This window comes from Dama dama, chromosome 20 (genome assembly GCF_033118175.1).
Source record: "Dama dama isolate Ldn47 chromosome 20, ASM3311817v1, whole genome shotgun sequence".
Taxonomy (NCBI): Eukaryota; Metazoa; Chordata; class Mammalia; order Artiodactyla; family Cervidae; genus Dama; species Dama dama.
The window spans coordinates 73,442,004-73,461,955 of NC_083700.1; the positions used below are offsets into that span (position 1 = coordinate 73,442,004).

Below are 19,952 nucleotides of genomic sequence, written 5' to 3' on the forward strand. Positions count from 1 at the left end.
TCATGTATGGATGTGAGAGTTGGACTGTGAAGAAAGCTGAGCACCGAAAAATTGATGCTTTTGAATGTGGTGTTGGAGAAGACTCTTGAGAGTCCCTTGGACTGCAAGAAGATCCAACCAGTCCATCCTAAAGGAGATCAGTCCTGGGTGTTCACTGGAAGGACTGATGCTGAAGCTGAAACTCCAATACTTTGGCCACCTCATGCGAAGAGTTGACTCATTGGAAAAGACCCTGATTTTGGAAGGGATTGGGGGCCAGAGGAGAAGGGGACGACAGAGGATGAGATGGCTGGATGGCATCACCGACTCGATGAACACGAGTTTGAGTAGACTCCGGGAGTTGGTGATGGACAGGGAGGCCTGGCGTGCTGTGATTCATGGGGTCGCAGAGTCGGACATGACCGAGCAACTGAACTGAACTGAAGTAGTGTTAGGCTCTTGTTGCTTTGTATCTATTGTCCTATGTAATATTCAAAACATTCCTTTGAGGGAGCTAACAATTATTATTTCAATTGTCCCCACCGTACAGAGGGAAAAACTGAAGATCAGTGGGGTAAAGAGGAAAGGTTGGGCATGCAAAGGTGTGCAGCTTACTGGAAAAGGGTAATGGAAATACAAAGGGCTCAGTGGTAAAGAAACCGCCTGCCAAGCAGGAGATGGGGATTTGATCCCTGGGTTGGTGTGATCCGCTGGAGAAGGAAATGGCAACCCCCTCTAGCATTCTTGCCTATAAAATTCTATGGATAGAGGAGCTTGGTGGGCTACAATCCATGGGGTCACAAAGAGTGGGACATGACTGAGTGAGCACAGTAGAAATACTTGGGACCCCTTGATCATTCTACCATAATGCCTCCTCCTTGAAGGCATATATAAGGTCTCTTTGGAGACCTCAGCTTAGTTTGAAGAGAGCAATGTAAATAAATAAATAAATAAAGAGCAGAGAATAAGTTTAAGAAAGCTGTAAGTGAAATTTGGAAGTTTGTGAGCTTCAGCTTAAGAAATAGACTTTTATAATCAGTGGGGAATTATTGGAGATCTCCCAGAAGGAAAATTAATTTTGCAGGAAAGATCTTCACAAAGATTAATTTGACAGATGGGTGAGGGAGACTAAGTCAGAAAAACCAATTAAAATAATATGTTAAATTCTTACATGTAGGGAAAGAGATGAGTAAATAAACATTTTTACATGGGTCAATATTTTAAATTGACAAAAATTTAATTTTATTTTGAAATTCTGGCTTATCATATAATGTAACTGGAGACAATAAGCATGGCTGAGTGTCAGATCAGCTCTTAGTAGCCCTACTTTTTAACAACAGTAGATTTAATTCTACAAAACTATCCATATTCCTTCCATTTTAAGAATCACTTTCTGTAGCAAAGATTTTTATTTGTTGACATTCACCATTTTTACGGTATAAAGGAACCAAAGGCATTATCTTGTGAAATATATAAGATAAACAATGGAATAGTCTGTTAGTTAAAAATCTTATAAGGATATATATTTTTGGTAATAGTTAATATAGTTCTTCTGAATTCACCAGTGGCTGGCAGTGTAACCCTGACAAGGTCAGTGGCCCTAACTTAACTGGACGCAAGCATTTTATCACATATTGTACTTCTAAGAATGTTTACTGTGATTGCCCACAATTTATTCTTGACATCTGTAGGCCCTTTCAAAACTTCTTTTTGTGTTTAAGTGCAAATGAGTATCAACATCATAGATACTTCTATGTGTGATGGCAATTAATTTCATAATAGTGATTTAATTTACAAATATATAAATAATGTGTAAGATATAGACTACTATTTTTGCAAAGGCTTTACATTTTATCTAGCCTGATATGTGCAAATGGTAAATATATCCCTGAGGAAAAAAAAGAATTACAATATTCTACACCATGAATGTTTCCTTAAGCAATAAAACTTTCCTGTAACTATCTTTTCAACAAAAGAGAAAAGTACTTTTTAGTCTATAAATTGTGCACATTTCCCTTTCTCCTCTTAATTTGACCTTTAATGAATATATATGTAATATAATATTATATATAACACTATTTATTTCTTAAAATTCATATTTTCTCACAGAATAATAAGAAAAAAGTATAGTATGTGTGGATGAGTTCATGAAATGACAGTAGGTCTCTAATAAGTATTAGCTTTTAAATTTTCCTTTTATTCCATTTGTATATAAATTCATTTTCAATCATTTTAATGAAGTCCAAGAGAAAACAGTTTGAAGGACCAGAAAGATAAAATGTACATGAGTATAGCAGCTCACAATCAATAAACATGTGCGGAACACTTTGTAGGGCATTTCACTACATTACAGTGCCAAAAGAGAATGTGATGGCAGAGGTCTTCCCCAGGAAGTGATCGCTCTTTTGAAACAGGAACATAGACTAGGAGTTAACCAGGTGAAGAGAGCAGTTAATGAGAACAGCACAGGAAATGGCCCTAAGATTAAAGGAAACAAGTCTCTTCAAGGCAAAGAAAGAGGGCCTACATTTTCGGACATGTAGGAAGTCAAGTTGCAGTGTGAATAACAGACTTGAGGGACTTGTAGAAAAAACTTTGAATTTTGGTCTTGATCCCAAAATAAATGGCAAATCAATAAATTATTTTCATTGGAGAATAGGACTAAGGTGACTCAATTTCCATGTCAAAGTATCACTAAGACAACAGTGTGCTAGATACTTTTTCTTATATGAATTATTTAATCATCACAACATTTATGTGAAATAAGCAATATTATGTTTGTTTCAGGGCTTCCCTGGTGGCTCAGTTGGTAAAGAATCCGCCTGCAATGCAGGAGACTGGGATTCAATCCCTGGGTTGGGAAGATTCCCTGGAGGATGGCATGGTAACCCACTCAGGAGTTCTTGCCTGGAGAATCTCCACAGACAGAGAAGCCTGGGGTGGGGGGGCTATAGTCCATGGGGTCCCAAAGAGTCAGACACAGTTGAGCGACTTTCAGAGTACAGTATGGTATGTTTGTTCCAAGTGTGAGTAAGCTATGAAGTAGAGCATTAAAATTAACTTTCTTAAGGTCACCCAGCAAAAATGTAACAGAAACAAATTTAAACCCACATTTCTGTCTGACTACAATTCGACTACGTATATCACTATACCACAGAGGTCAGCAAAATAAAATTTTGACAGATATTTGATAAAGTAAAAATTTAAGGCCAGTATGACAGAAGGCAAGAGAGTAATACGGGTTAGCCAACAAAGGCAATAAGAATTCCATGTCTTCTCAAATAGAAACCTCCCCCAAATACTCTCAAATATTTCTGTCACATAGTATAATAGACTAATGAAATTCTGAGGAAATAACCACTCTATCCACCTTTGCTTCTGAAGCTCTTTTTTGCTGATCTGCTTGGAGTTGACTTTCACAAAAACTGCAACCAGTCTCAACAGGATATTTGGGATGAGGGAAGTAACTGATCTTAAGCTCTGACAAAATAAAAAACCAAAGCTAAAGCCAAAACTAATGAACTATATTCAGCAAAATGAGTCTTTCTGACTGCCTCCGATTATCCTAGAGTTGTGTTTTCACTACCATTTTACTTATTTGGCTGAGTACAGAAGATACTCATTAAGAGGCAACAGTGGCAGTTCTAAATACCTTTCTGTCCTGCAGAGGTCTTGAATATACACTGATAATTTGGTATGATAAAGGTAAACCCTCTAGGAGTCATTGTGCAGATATTACCCTCTGTCAATCAGAGAAAAAAGGAAAAGGAAGAGCTAATGCAATGCAATCCTGTTTGGAGCATAAGACAATTCAAATAACTTTTCTCAATGCTAATTCTGTTGGCAACCTGTAACTGAAAAGAAATAATGTCTATATTTTCTTCAAATTTCCCCAATTGAGGGTAAAATGTTTTTTCTGTTAAAACAGGAGGTAAGAAACTGTAAAATAACTATATTTTGATTTGATAATTCTTGAATATAAAACAGTAATTTTCAAACACAACAAACTTACCTGCCTCTGTTTTATACATTGGAGTTTTTTGTACTATTTCACTTGATAAAATCTTTCCATGATTACAAAAATGTTTGAAAACCATTGATCTAGTGGTCATTGTATTGTTATTCAAAGTAGTTCAAGTGATTTCAAAAGAACACCAAAGAAGGTAAAGCATAAATGCTTTTATATATTTACTTTTGAAGCGTTTAGTTATAAACATTTCTAATTCCATGTAACAGAAAAAAAATAAATTTTCTTTGTGAAAATATGATTCATAGAATAAATAATGGTTTTAAATCAAAGTTCTAGACAAAGTGTTTTGTTGTTCAGTTGATATGTCATGTCTGACTCTTTGCAACCCCATGGTCCATAGCCTGCCAGGCTCCTCTGTGCATGGGATTCTCCAGGCAATACTGGGAGTGGGTTGCCATTTCCTTCTCCAGGGGATCTTCCTATCCCAGGTATCGAACTCACGTCTTTTGTATTGGGAGGCAGATTCTTTACCACTGAGCCACCTCGGAAGCCCTAGATAAAGTAGACCTGAATAAAAATAAAATATGTACGGTTTTGAAACTTTAAAGGGAATTTCAGATTATAGTTTTGTCAATTGATATTTAAGCATCAGTTATCTGAGAGTTTTGAAGTATATCTATACTTGAAATCTAAATCACTCCACAGATCCTTCAGATTTTCATAAAAGAATAACATTTTACTTCATAGCTAAAGCTTCAGTGTTTGAAAAAATAAGAAATTCTGTTTATCCAAACTAAAACTGAATTATTATTCATCTAAATTTCAAGATGAATGTTATTTTATTCAAGTGCCCTATGGTAGGGTAATAGCTATGTTATGGAAATAGTAGGGCATAGCCCAAGTAATGTATTTTAGAAATTTATAAAATACATTTAAACTCAAAAAAGAAAAAATCATATATTCACAAGTACTACTGTATCAAACATATCTGTAGGCTGGCTAGGAAAAAAGGAGAGAAAAAATAAAGAAGAGACCTGAGAGAACTCACAATTGATATCCACTGCTTCTATTAGGTGCCAATCCACTTGAAGGCAGCTGTCTTATGTAAGGAATAGTCTTTTCAAGTATAAATGCTAAGAATGCTACCCAAGCCATAAGCAATGATTTGGAAAGAGTCAGAGTTCCTAAAATCATCACTGATCCTTGATTATAGCTACATGTCCTGCTTTAGCCAATGGAATGTGAATGAACATAAAATGTGCTATGTGTGAACAGAAGTTTTCATTGAATTTGAGTGGGTCGGTTTGGCCTCTTTCTCCTGATTTCCACCAGGAGAACAACGCATCCCTTTGGCCTGGATGCTGGAATGAGGAGACTGAGTGGACAGAGCCACGCAGAGTTGCCGCTGCTCCATACTTCTGTTAAGTGAGAAGTAAATATATGTAGTTGTAAGCCACTGAAATGTTTTGGGATTTTTAGTTACCACTGCAAATGCCAACTAGAAGAAGGGGTAAAATAATATTTTATTCAGTTAAGCTACAAATGGTTGGTTACTTGCAGCTGAACACATTCCTAAACAATATATCCATAATATGTACATAAATGAAAGATTATCATTTTACTTATATATGCACTCTCTGGGCATCAATCTACAGTGTATCTGAACTGACAGAGCTTAGCATCAGGAAATTACAAATGTGGAAAACTCAAGGAAAGAGGCAGTTCAGGGAATAATCTGCAGATGTGTGTGGCCTTGCCCAGAGAACTTCACAGTATGGATACCTGGGTAGCTACGGGGCTACAAGAGGGCAAGAAGTGCTTCAGATGGGTTGCTTAAAATAATGTATACCAGCAGTTAACAGCCTTCCATTCATCTCAGACAACCCAGTATAAAAGGACCAGGAGTAAACTGTTCTTCCCAAACATTAAAGAATAACAGAAAGAGGTGGAAGAAATTAGTATTCAGAAGGAATGGACACATATTCGTGTTTTCTTTTCATGCCAGAGAATAATTAGAAGGAAACCAAGAGAGCAATATCAAGTGAGTCATTCTAATGCATACCCAATTATCATTTATTTGAAAATTATTTTTCTTAAAAAGAGGTTTTAATTATTTTCCCTATGAAACTATTCACTACATTTCCAGTAATTTTATATAGGGATGTTTATGTTTATAAATTGACATGCTGATTCATGCTTCCTCAATATGTCAGTCAGTTATTCAGGTTCTATAATATTAGTGTCAATGTTCTAGTTATGCCTGAATAGATTAGCTCCTTATGTAGGATTCTTCAGACTATAAAATACATCTCTATGTGTCCAGTTATTCCTATCAGAAATTTTGGAATGATCCTCAGTTCCATACTTTCTCTCGCTAGCTCTCTCCTACTATCAATTTAGCAAAGAATACAAGAGCTTCTACAAGGCATACTTCACTTTTCTATCCACCTCTCTCCATTTCCATGACTAAAATCCTAACACAAGATACCTTAATCTCTTGCCCAATCTACTGTAAATATCTCCTGATTTATAAATCCCTACTTCCTCTCTTTCTTGTAATGAGTTTAAAAGCAGCACAAGAGATCACTTAAAAAAATCAGTAAGTTCAGATCACTCTTCTGTTTAAAAATGCTTAATGACTTCACACTGGAGATAGAATAAAAATTTTAAATTTTTAACCAGGTCAATAAATTCTGAGATGATCTTGTTCACGCCTACCTCATATTATAGGGCTTTCCTGATAGCCCAGTTGGTAAAGAATCCACCTGCAATGCAGGAGACCTTGATTCAATTCCTGGATCAGGAAGATAGGCTGGGGAAGGGATAGACTACCCTCTCCAGTGTCCTTGGGTTTCCCTGGTGGCTCAGCTGGTAAAGAATCCGCCTGCAATGCAGGAGAACTGGGTTCAATCCCTGGGTTGGGAAGATCTCCTGGAGAAGGGAAAGGCTACCCATTCCAGTATTCTGGCCTAGAGAATTCCATGGACTGTATAGACCATGGGGTCCCAAAGAGTTGGACAGGACTTTCACTTTCACTTTTCACCTCATATTATGCCAATCCCTCCCTGTTGCCTAACATTCAGCCACACTGCATATTGCCCTCCAATGTACCACCTTCAGCTATAGAGTCTTTGCGTACACCATTTACCTTAGAATGCTCTTTCTCCCTCTCACCTGGCTAACTCCTATCATCTTAGACATCTTATTTAAATATCAGTTCATCAGAAATTCCCCTTCTCCTGCTCAGATCCCTATTATATTCACTCTCAGCACTTTGGTCTTTTTCTCTTATCATAAGGTGAAGTTGTATATTTCCAGAATGGTTAGTTTCTTAATATCTGTCTAACCCATTTGGCTGTAAGTGCCATAAAAACAGGAGTCACACTTGTAATCAGTCTTGCCAAGCATTGGGCATGGTGTGGAACAACAGCACAATAAATATTTAGAATAGATGAATGAATAGACACATGAACTTGGGTAAAATGTACTAAATTGAGAAAATATTGCAGATTCTAGTAGATATGGTAGAGTGTTTTCAATTACAAGTATTCTACCAACAAGCTATAGAATTAACACACATGTATCTTTCTGGTTTCTTCAATTTGTTATGAATCAGGGGAACTGCTGCTGTGTTGTACAAGAATGATATCAGAGCTCTTAGATTTTAGATGTATCAAAATATGTAAGTACATAAAATCACAAACTGAGAAAGTCAAAGTGCTTTAAGCATATAAAAATGTCTCAAGTAGATTGATTTTGTATCTTTTAAACATAGTTTTTAATTTCCATAATTTTAATCAATCATAAAATAGAGTACATTGTTATATTAAAATGTAAACTAGAGGCATGTTCATATAACAGTTCTGTAATTGTGATACCATAAAATGGACATCAGGATTCTTTCGATAGAATTTCACTCAATGAATTTGAAAGGAAGGAAAGGCTAAGTTAAATTTAGTAACAAACAACTCCCCTAAATCTTAACAGAAGAACACATTCACGCTTTCTCATGCTACATATTAAAAGGGATGACTTAGTGCAGTTGTTCAGAGACCAGGCTGATGGAGGCCCCATCATGACACATGTGTCTATAATTGCTATTTGAGGAGAAGAGCAAATAGTGCACTAGATCATAAATACTTCTACTCCAAAAAGGTATTCCTCAACTTTAGCTCCTGTGGCATTGGCCTAAGTAAGTCACATGACAGCCTAACTGCAAAGAGGTACTGGAAAATTAAATCCTATGATAGTCTCAAACAGGAGAGAGAAGAAGAAACCCAGAGGAACCACACTACAGGCTGCAAGAGTCAGAGACATTCAGATGCATAAGTGAAACCATTCATTCACACAACGTGCATTTTTTCTGCACTATGCTGTGAACTAGGTAGCTGGGAATAAAAAATCAAGTGTGTTAGGTCTGGAGACAGCCACTAGAACAATTACTTGAGGAAGCTAAGAATGGTACATATTCACATTTTGAAGAATCCCTGAAAGAGCAGTTTAGAGTGATCTTGGGTGATCTCACAAATCACATGAGTTAAAGGTTAAAGGTTTGATCTTTTTTTTTTTAAAAAAAAAGGTTACCAAAGAACTCTAAAGTTTCATTATTGTCTATATATTTTCATTTAACTAGGCCCTCTAAAAAAGAAGGTACCAACTTAACAGTAATCATTACTCAGCTTCAGGATAAATTTCTCACTTGTCTCAGATCCAGAAGAGTATAAACCCTTTTAAGTAACATCAAAGAGTTTTTGTTGTCTTTTCAGTGTGAATACTGGAAACTATTATATTACTTTTATACAGTGAGCCCACTAGACTATAATTCTTGACTCATTAAAATGTTCTACTTTTTATACCAAAATGTACCATTGTATCTATTATTAAACAACACTAAAAAACATTAAGTGACATTTAAGACAAGAATATATTCATCCATATTCCTAGAATCCAAATTCAACTTTTCTTTTTTCAGCCTTCCTATTTATTTTCACACATTATCATACAAAGAAATTCTACCTGAAAAAAGAAGATTAAGAATATGTTTCATTCTAAAAATCATGGATAAATCTACATCTGCAAAGAAGACACGTGCCCTTGGGGTTTGGGGCCGTCTTAGTCACATGCAGGGCCCAAAGGGGTGACAAGTACATCCTCAAGACTCACTGCAAAGGGACTGATATTACTCCATTTGCAGCGGGCATTATATCACATATTCACAGCTGAATTTATACTAATTAATAAATAATAGAGAAGATACATGGGATTCCCAGGTGGCTCCATGGTAAAGAATCCACTTGCCAATGCAGGAGACGCAGGAGACATGGGTTTGATCCCTGGGTCAGGAAGATCTCCTGGAGAAGGAAATTGCAACCTACTCCAATATTCTTGCCTGAATAATTCCATGGACAGAGGAGCCTGGTGGGCTACAGTCTATGGGGTCACAAAGAGTCGGACATGACTGAGTGACTGAGCACCCTGGGCTTGGCTCACGGAGTGTATTTAGAATGGGATGCATATAGAGTGTACTGAGGACTAAGAGTTTGATATATATACCATTGTATTTAGAAAAAACAAACATTAAACACTTTATACAAACAATGCTCTTTTTACTCAGCACATTTTAGACTTTAAGACAAATGCATTCTCAATCACACATCTTCCTAGTTTTTCCAATATATTTTTGTAAATGAGCATGCACCCATCTGTTAATTAATATATTTATTAACTATTAATAACTATTTAGTAACTATATTAATAAGCATTAATAAAGCTTATTTTCTTCATAATTTTATATAGAAAATAAATATGTGTTGCAATTCCAGTAGTTTCTTTCTACCAAATTACAAAAATATATCACCTTTGCACCTCTTCCCTTGTTCATTTCCCACTTTGGCTTACTATGTTTGTTTCAGCAGCTTGCTTTTTGTCTGCAGAAAGCAAACCTTAGTTTTATCAAGATAGAAAAAGCAAGCAAGTAAGAAAATAAGCAAGCTAGCAAGCAAAGAAGCAAACACAAAACACCCTTACTCCTTCTAGTACCTGTCTAAATAGCATCTCTTTAAATAGCATTGGATATTTTGTAAGATAAAACATGTATTAATATGGAGGTAATTGAAACCCTGGATGGATAAAGGTTGACATCTTATCTTTAACACCCAGTCTTAGGACATTCAGATTTTGTCATGTAAAATGTTGTGTGGGATTATATTCACAGATACAGAAATATGTTCCGTTCTATCACACCCACAAGTCCCAGAACAGTACACTGAAAGCTGGCATGAATAAGATCCATTCCACAAATGAAAAGCATAGCTAATCTGCTGATAGGCAATGAATTACTTTAGTCACTAATTTTTTCTTCAATTTTAAATATTATTACTATACTAAAAATTTTCATTTGTCTTTTAAAAATAGTTATTAGATGTGGCTATTAGGTACATATTGCTAAATAAATATGTTTGTTTGTAGATATTTCTATTGCCTTAATGTAAGCCAAATACATATTTTAAGTGAAAGTGTTAGTCGCTCAGTCATGCCCAACTCTGCGATCCCATGGACTGCAGTCCACCAGGTTCCTCTGTCCATGGGATTTTCCAGGCAAGGATACTGGAGTGGTTCGCGATTTCCTTCTCCAAGGGATCTTCCCGACTCAGGGATCGAACCCAAGTCTCCTATACTGCAGATTCTTTCCCGACTGAGCTACCAGGAAAGGCTGTACATCATAATTTCAAAAATATTTTATAGTTGTTGTTAATATGCTTTGTAGTAGGTTCAAAAACATCTTGCCTTAAGTTTCCCAATAACTGAAGATTCTAGAGAAAATGGATTCAGAATTTTAGCATTAGAGAAAGCATTAAACAAGAACATTTGTTTCAAATTTGTCTCATGAAAGAACAGAGAATTCCTTTCTTTAAAGTCATAACAGTCATAACATAACAGATAAACATATTTAGCAGCAAGAGGGAACTTATTATTTCAAAGGGCCCTTCAAAATATAACTTTGTAATGCAAAAAAATTAATAGAAATAAGTATGCTTTTAAATGTTCCAGCTGTATCATATTTTGCTTTCCTCATTAAAACCCTTTCCTAATCAATATTCAAGGCAATGTTTTACAGAAATGCCTAACCTCACTTTAAGGAATTCCTGATTTTTGGTAAGAAAAATCATTGATTAATGCTTTAATGTAATTAGCAAATTTAGAAGGAAATTAATTCATTTAAAAGGAATTGAACTTTTTCCATCATCTGATATTTAGTTGGCATTATTCTAAATAGATCAGTAATTTTAAAGAACATTTTATTTTTCATTAAAAAGAATATAGTATCAAAACTTAGAACTCTTTAATATTAGTGAAATTAATTCCATATTTCTTAAATAATGGTACCTTTTAAAAAATAGAATACTTCATAGATGTTAAATGTATAGAATTAAACTGCCTAGACAGTCAAATCAAAGTGGAAAGATAAGGCAATTTTCCAAAACACTTAGGCCAAATAAAACCTCAGGCCAAAATAAAATGAGAAAGAAGTGTATTTTGGGTGGGTCATCCTGTTGGCTGACTTCATTAACCTAATTTATCGGATTAAGGTTCTTTTCCCTATTTTCCTTTGCTAAGGTGTAAAAACTTCAGTGGTTCCCAGGGTATGGTTTTAGAGGCAGAGGTTGGGAGTGAAGAGCTCTGGTTCTATTTATGTTTCTCTCACCAACATGTGTGTAACCTTGTACAAGAAAGCACTTATCTGGACTTATCTGGACTTAGTTTCCTCTTTTGTAAAATAAGACCCTCTAAAGTCTTTTCCATCTCTGAAAAGTTATGAACTCATGAGATAGTAAGATGACAGCTACGTGAGAGTGCTTATTATAAAATAGAGCAATTACAGCTATATGTGTATGTGTGTGGTATGCTCGGTGTTCAACAATATAATATTACCCTAAGGATATTGCTAATATTTAACAATCACGGAAGTTGAAATAGGTATTTGATTTAATTACAATAGCTTTTATAATTGTCTTAAGAAATTAATTACACTTGAAGTAGGGAAGAAAATTTTTTTCATGCCTTGAGTTACATCAACTTAGAATAACACCGGAGTAAATATTCAGTGTGATGTCAGTGCTAACACTATGAGGTTTGAGATACATCTCCATCCTTCATAACTCTGTAGGTTGCCTACTCATGGTAAGAACTGCAATGGTGAATGTACTGGATGCAAAACACTTAATCAGTTAACACTTACGAAGTCTATTATTTGCACTGTTAAATTATTTTAGCTACACCATTTGCGTTACATTAATTCTTCAAATTCAGCTGACACATTTTAGCTTTGTGTCCATTACTCACCTTTTTAGTGCAACAAATACCCTCATAACATTTAGTCACTATTTCAATAAGGTTCATGCCTTGCCTTTCCTTCCATTAGCAAATAATTTGATAATGCAGACAGCCATCTATAAAATATTTTTCCACTACACAAATATATCTTTATACCTTTCAATATCATAATAGCGTAAAAGCCTATTTTTTTTTCTTGGGGAATTAAGTCAAATAGCTTTCTTAGACTGTTTTTCACATCTTTTTTCTCTGTTAGCTCTGTATTCCAGAGTACCACTTTCTTTTCTTTCTCCCTGTGAAAATCTCATAATGATTGTACTTACACTGTCAGTATTTTTATTTTCAGGTCACCTACCTCATCTGTATTGTATAATTGAAACCTATAGCTTCTCACTTCTTCTTATACTATCTTACTTCTTGAAGAGCACAAAATTTAATTCTCTTTCTCTGAAAATACACACACACACACACACACACACGTACGTACGTATCCTGAAATTCCTTTGTTCTTAACAAATTTGTTATTCTATCACCTTGGGCCCAGTATCACTATTACCTAAAGATGCTCTCAAAGTACTGAACTTCATGTACAGCAAAAATATACTGATGTAACTGAAGAAACTGCATCACTAAGAAGGAAGTAAATGAAGTCTTTAAACTATGTTAAGCATCTATTCTAGTATTAAAATATTTAAACGGATCATGCCAATGCTAATACAAATTTTAATACTTCATCTCTGGTAACTACTATTGCTTCCATGTTTATTAAAGTAAAATAATATTTTTGTATAGAGATTTTAAGTAATTTATCAAGCAGTAAACCATATAATGAAAGGGAGTATATGCAGGAAATCCTCTGGGTTATTAAATTTATTTAATAATTTTCCAAGTGTCATTGAATGACAAATGATAATTTTTCTGTTATGGTTAATAATTTAAATAGCATACATGATACCTCTCTAGGGGTTTATATATCAAATATATCATCACTGTTTCAAAGTAGATATGACAGCTATTGACCCAAAATTGCTTTATTGAAAACTTCCTTAATGTGCTTTTATATGACAGGTTCTAACAGTTTATTAAACTTTTCTGTCATGAGTTAATTATGCCAGGAAGACAAGCAGCAGTGTTTTCTACACCAATATTAAAAGGTGGCCAAAAGTAATGTTATTGCCAAATATGTTGATAACTGTGAAAAGTTGTTTCAAAATATTGTTTTTTTTATTCATTAGGAAATAATTCAATGACCTACAGATTTAAGTTATTTAACAAGTACCAATTTTTGCCTATGAGGGAGAAGACATGGTGTGGAGGGAAAGGTACAGGAGACAAATCTGAATTTAAATCTTTATCACCTTCTATTTAATAGCTTTGTAACATGGACTTATCACTTCTGTCTTTGAATCTAAACATTCTGATTTTTCAAATGGTGATAATATTGCTTCTTTAAAGATTATTTGGAAATAAGCACCTGACTTAGGAACTGGTAGTTGTTACTGTAATTATGCACTATGTTAAGAGAAGCCAGATGATCAGGGTTGGCTCTTGGACACAAAAGCTCATGAATTTTAAGCATATTAATTAATTCCAAAACAGGAAATAAATATATTTCCTATTTAAATAGCATACTTTGAAAGCATATTCCACCACTACATATAACCACATACACACACACACACACATTACTATGGAAAACCTGATTTGCACCAAAAAGTTTATGCTGCACTCCTCTAAAAGGTACCATTTGTCTTATTATTTGCTATGTATTAGAATTATAAATTACAAATTATTACTACTTCTATTTTCAGCATTAAAGGAGACTTGTTTGTATTACCAAATCACATGTTAATTTTGGAAGTATAATACTTTTGGTTTTCTTAATTTTCTTTCACTATCTTAGGATAATTCATTAGCGTGTTTTCTATAAAAACATGAATATTTCTAATGATTAAAACCTGATTCACAAAACATGGCTAAAAACTTTGTAAAGGAAAAATATTACTGATTTGTGGCCATTATTTTTCAAATATTGTTGACTTATGGTACCACTTTTAAATTTGAGTTTTCATTGACATTTCATGAATCAATATTTTAACATATGTACAAAACCTATCATCTAGGAATCTCTTTTCTGATTTTGTAGTCCCTCAGAGTATACTTTAATAGCAACACTATATGGTCAAACTGCTGTTTGATATTAAAATTACAATTTTTAATCCTGAGTCATTAAAAACCCTCCATTGAATACTGATGTAGTAAAGAGTTTCAAAGAGAAAAATGTCAGGATTCTCGGAAGATCCTAGAATCATCTTCAGTATGTTCTTCCTTGGAGATATGAATCACTTATTGGTCAGTTGGCTTGGCACAAACTGAAGGTCAATTCTCTGTCATAGATATGAATTAATGTTCCCCCCAAAGTCATCTTGCAAATTCACGTGACTGACTAGATCCAGTCAAAAAGAAATGTGGATGATACTCTACAAAGTAGCCATTGTTACTGGAGAGACTCAAACAAGTAATGTCTTTTTGTCTTTTATTAATTATTATATTCAACAAATAGCACATGTTCTCTAAATGAGAAATTTTCCAAAAAATATGAAATAATTTATGTGAAGGAAAAAAGGGAACAAGGATCCAGAAATAACTCAGAGGGTAATTTATTAGTAGTTGGTTACTCTTTGTGTATTCTGTTAATTTGGGTATGAAATAAAATGATAATATCATCGAAAGAGGGATCCACTCATTGAAGCAAAAGTCATCAAAAGATAAAATTATAGTAAAAATAGGTGTAATTTTGATATATCAACATATCTTCAAATTTCAAGTGTTTTAAAAAGGTGAATATTTTAAGTCATTTAAAGAAGCTAGGTTTTTATATCAAGTATTACCGTGGACTACAAACTGCAAATGAGAGAGATCTAAGAAATGCCCTGAGAATTAACACTATGTGGATAATACTGTCATTTAAAGATTTTGTAATTGCTAAAAATTCACTGATATTAATTTCCATCTTTGCAACTTTCAAAAAATAAAAAACACACCAAAATAGACACACAAAACACTTTTAGCTATGCTTTGAATTTTATAGAGGAAGCAGAAGAATTTAAAGCTTACAAACAAAAGTGAAATGGGATTTTAATTAAGAAAATTTTAATGCCAGCCTAAAGCAGCCCTAAAATTCAGAATAAAACATGGCTACTGTAACAGAAACAGGTTTATTTCTTTAGGAAGTGGTTTCTAATTCTGAAGCTGCAAATGTCCAGGCACACGTGATGGGAAATGTAAGGGTTGCCATGGTAAGTACACATCTTTTCTTGGACAGTCGAGTATTTTTAAAAATGCATAAAGAACTTTCACTTCATAATATGTCATGGAAATTGACTCTGCTTTCCTTACCAACATGTTAGTATGATGCAATGCAACACAGTACAGAAATAACCCACATTTTAAAAAACTTCAGCCCATTAAGATCGCTTATAAAACATGGAGTGAAAAATGAAATAAGAAATCTCCAAGTCGGAGAACTAATTAAATGGTGGGTCTAGAACAAATTCTACTTCCATTAAATTAATAAATAATCACACCTCAGGACATTCCACAGGCCTGATACATTCCCTGGGCGTCCAAATGCAAACATCACTAAACATCACTCTCGACATACTTTGGTCATATGCCTTATTTTTAAGGAAAAATAAAATCATTCCTATATTCCCACATTCTCATTCTTTCCCCCGTGCGATCAACGGTTTCCAAGAAGCAGGGAACGGACTCTGCTCTACTGTCTTTTGCACAAAATCTCCTGGAGGTTCTCTTAAGAGTCTGTGAAGTCAGCTCAAGACGCCTGGATGGAGGCGTGACACTTGGACTGGAGAGGTGGCAGAATCTGTTGAGAAACGCAGCAGGTTCTGAGGCGCTAGAGAACCCACGTGTACAGGGGCTGGGGAACTTTTCCGCCACGTCTCCCGGAAGGAAGGTCTCACTTTTAAATAGGGGGCTAGCGGGGCGAGGAGCTGGGTGGGTGGAAGGTGGGCAGTAAAATAGGAGAGGTGGCGGCGAAGCAGAAGGTTCAAACCCTTCACAGGTATCTACGTGTGCTTCCCCACATTCTAGTCTCTCCCTCATCAACTTTATTATTTTTCCGTTTTACAGGAGGGTTTAAGCAACAGGGATGCTGAGCATCTCATAGGCTCAGCCAGGAACAAAGAAAATCGAGTTCCTAATACTGTATCTCTCCCGTTGGAGATCACGTGTCCTGCTTTCGCTGGAATGCACTCTTCTCGCCCACACTATAAAATCTCTATTGTGCTTAGAAATTTTACCCACGTTAAAATATGCTCACTTATGAATTACTTTTTATCTACCAAGAGAACCACATTTCAACGTACACAGGTACACATTTACGTGGTGACCCAGTTACCACTGCAGGTGAATTCGATGTGTTGAAAGTGTATTGGGGAAGTAATGGGAAAGAGCAGGTGGAGGATCTTCATGTCTCACTGAGCGCACCCTCCCCTCCCCCGTTTTCTAATTTCTTTTGAAGAAGTTCGAAAGGAACGTGGGAGTCGTGGGAGTCGCAGATGGTTCCTTTTTGAAGCCGATTCCTGGGAGTTGTGAAAGTGACCCCTTCCCTTCTCTGCCTGGCGCTGCGCCCTCTCGCCCAGCCCTCTCGCTTTGTGACTTGATGGGGAGGAGACAGTAAGGGAGAGGGCGGAGGCGGGTCCTTTATGCAGCCCTGATGGCCAAGAAGTAGTATAATGAAGCAATTTTGCAGCCATCTCCGTTATCATGAAGTCACACTATTTTTAAAGACATTCTGTAAAAGTCCCATCCCCTTATTCCCATTCTTGACTCATCAAACTGTAAAGACAGGAGACCCTTTGGCACCCAATTTAATTGTCCGTGAGCTAAGGTGCTATGATTACCCTGATGCTAATGTGCTTTCCTCCCTCTTTCCACGTAGGACCCAAAACTAGTCCTGCATCCTTAATGACTCTGAAAGGAGGATGCAAGATGCTGAAGGGGGCCCAGCACTGGGATTGGCAATAGTGCTGCTTCACCAGCTTCTCCGAGCAACACAAAGGAGATGTGTGGGCTGGAGTTGTCTAGCTTAGAGGAAAGGAGACATCGCTTTCCCTGACTCTCGGGAAGAAGGGCTTCGCTCCATCGCTCCCCCACTTCTTTTGGTCCTCCAGTCTTTTACACTCTTTCTTCCCCTTCATCCCCTCCCCAAAACCCCACCCTATCCTTTCATTTCCCAATGGCATAAAGGTCTTCTAATTGTATTTTTCAAACAAATAGGCATCACACAGTAATACTACAGCTTCTAAGATAAAGGGACAAACGTGACCTGCCACAAGTGTGTGTGTGTGTGTGTGTGTGTGTGTGTGAGCGAGAGAGAGAGAGAGAGAGAGAGAGAGAGAGAGAAAACGAATATCAAACGAGCGCTTCATCCTTCAGACACCTCCAGAAAAAGCTGACTAGAGATATTCAAGATAATAAAGAACTATGATCAACCTCAGCTCAACCGTCGGTCTCAGCACCAGCACCCAAAATCGCTCTTTGCCTTCCTTTTCGCAATATGTAACCCTTTAAGCTCACCCGCCAGCCCAGGCCACTCGGCACTCCCCAGCACCCGCAACAGCAAGCACGCGATTCTAAATGCCCCGCAATCTACCACATCCTCGCCACCCCCGCGGGCCGCCCGGCAAGCAGCTCCCAGCGAGCGCTGAAGGCTCGGGTTCTCCTACCCGCCCCTCGTTCCGTCGGCCACCTGGGTCCCTCACCTAGGGCGCTCACTGTCGCTGCGGCCACAAGCGGCGAGGCCCCCGCGACCCCCTTGGCCCCGGAGCAACAGTATCCTACTCACATCGCCGGCGGGAGAAACTGCCCATGAGGTTCCGGAGAAAGTGAATCGTGCAGCTGCCGAGGGTTATTCCTTAAAGTGTCCGGGGGTCCGCAGTGGAGTGGGCACGAGGTCCTCGGAGGAGAGGAGGGGTGAAGCAGGAGAAGAGAAGGAGAAAGAGGGGATTCCAGGCAGCTGCCACGTTAGACCATGATGCTGGTGCCCTTCAGGTGGACAGCTGGAGAGGTTTCCGCGGGAAGCGGCCGAGGGGAAGCCCGAAGCGCTGGCGGGGGAGGCAGGAGCGCATCCACTCCCCAGCTTCCGCCTGCCTTGCGCGCCGCGCAAGCGACCGCAGCAGCAGAGGCGGCAGCGGCGGTGGCGGAGGCGCAGCTCCCTCCCCACCCCAGAAGGCTCCACAGACAATAAATCCCGGGAGGAGAAGAGGCGAGCCGAAAAGGCGAATCTTGCACCCAACTCCGTAACACCCCGTGCCCGCTGCCGCGCCTCTCTCCTAGGCGAGGATCCCCGGGGACCGGGAAGCAGCGGGCGGTTCGGCGGGGCCGTGCGCTCCCGCCGCTGCAGGCGACGGTGGAGTGGGCGGTTGCAGGTCCCTCCGGTGAGAACTCGCTGCCCAGGGGCTGACTGTCCGTGGCTTCAAGCCCGGGGTTCTCCCGGAGTGGGGTCCTCCTCGGTGCAGTGGCTTGGCGCACAGGTGCCTGGATTGGCAGGCGAGGAGGCGCTGCTCCTGGCTCTTGGCTGTGTCTCCCTGCTCTCCCCGCCCCCTCTCTTATTTTTCCCACCCCCTTTTCCGACGACACCAGCTGCAGCAGCCTCAAAGTGCTAAAACATGTCAAGGAGATTTTCCAGCAATAGGGGAGGGGGTGACCACTTCCACAGCCCTCGGCTCCTTTTCGAGATCCTCGCCTACCCCTCTGACCTCTACTCGGGCTCCCCCAAATTGTGAGAAGCAAATTCCCAGTCCGGCGGAGTACTGAAATGGTCGGCTTCTCCCGGCTCTGGCTGTTCTTGTCAAGAACAGGACCACTGGCCGAGCTCTCCGGGTTCTTTCAATCGCCCGCTGGGCTCCAAGCAGGTGCTCGAGGCGCGGCGCCGCCGGGCAGCGCGCGGCCGCCGGCTCTTCCTGCAGCTCGACCGGCCCGTGGCGCTCCGGCAGCCCCGGCGCGGCGTCCTGCAGCGCGGGCGACTCCGCCGCACCAGCGCCTCCGGGCCTCTGCGCCTTCCCGAGCGCCCCGCACCCGCACCGGCTCGGTGACGCTGCGCCCGTGGCTCCGCAGGCTGCCGCTCCTGCTACCTCAGCAAAGAGGCGGCCGGGAGCGCCTCCTCGGGGTTTCCTCCCCCGCCCGCCTTCCCGGCTGCAGGTTGTTGGCTGCCAAGGAGAAAAGTCTCTGCTAGCGGTTCAGTCTCTTCACATTAGTCAAGGCAACGACCTTTGTGCCTGCTTTCGCGTTCCCTTCTCCTCCTGGGGCCGGGGTGGCTGCCCTGGGTGTGCGCAAAACTAGAAGGGGTTTTCCAACCACCCTTCACGCTTCCACCCCCTCTCCTCCCGCCGGGAACACACATTCTCACACTCACACACGCTCATCTCCTCTCTCACGTAAAGGCACACACAGACATACAAAGTCTCACACGTCTTTAAACTCCCCAAAGCAGCGATATGTTAAGAAACCTATTGACGAGGCTGGTGCTATATTTAGACTTCTCTTTTATTCTCTAAACCCAACGGGTCAATTCTCTCTTTAAAATAAGAGTTATCACCCTGAAATCATTTTTTGTTTTCTTTTCGTGGAATACAGGCCATAAGCT

At 38.7% G+C, this 19,952-nt stretch overlaps 1 protein-coding gene across 1 annotated transcript in view; it reads right to left on the reverse strand.

Annotated features, from left to right (window-relative positions):
• LRRC7 (leucine rich repeat containing 7) overlaps nt 1-18,774 on the reverse strand; it is a 577,944-nt gene extending 559,170 nt beyond the window's left edge. The window contains exon 1 of the mRNA XM_061121637.1: nt 18,153-18,774. Within this exon, the coding sequence (XP_060977620.1) occupies nt 18,153-18,154 (2 nt within the window). The 5' untranslated portion in view covers nt 18,155-18,774. The remainder of the gene's footprint in view (nt 1-18,152) is intronic.
• Between the last annotated feature and the right edge of the window lie 1,178 nt (nt 18,775-19,952).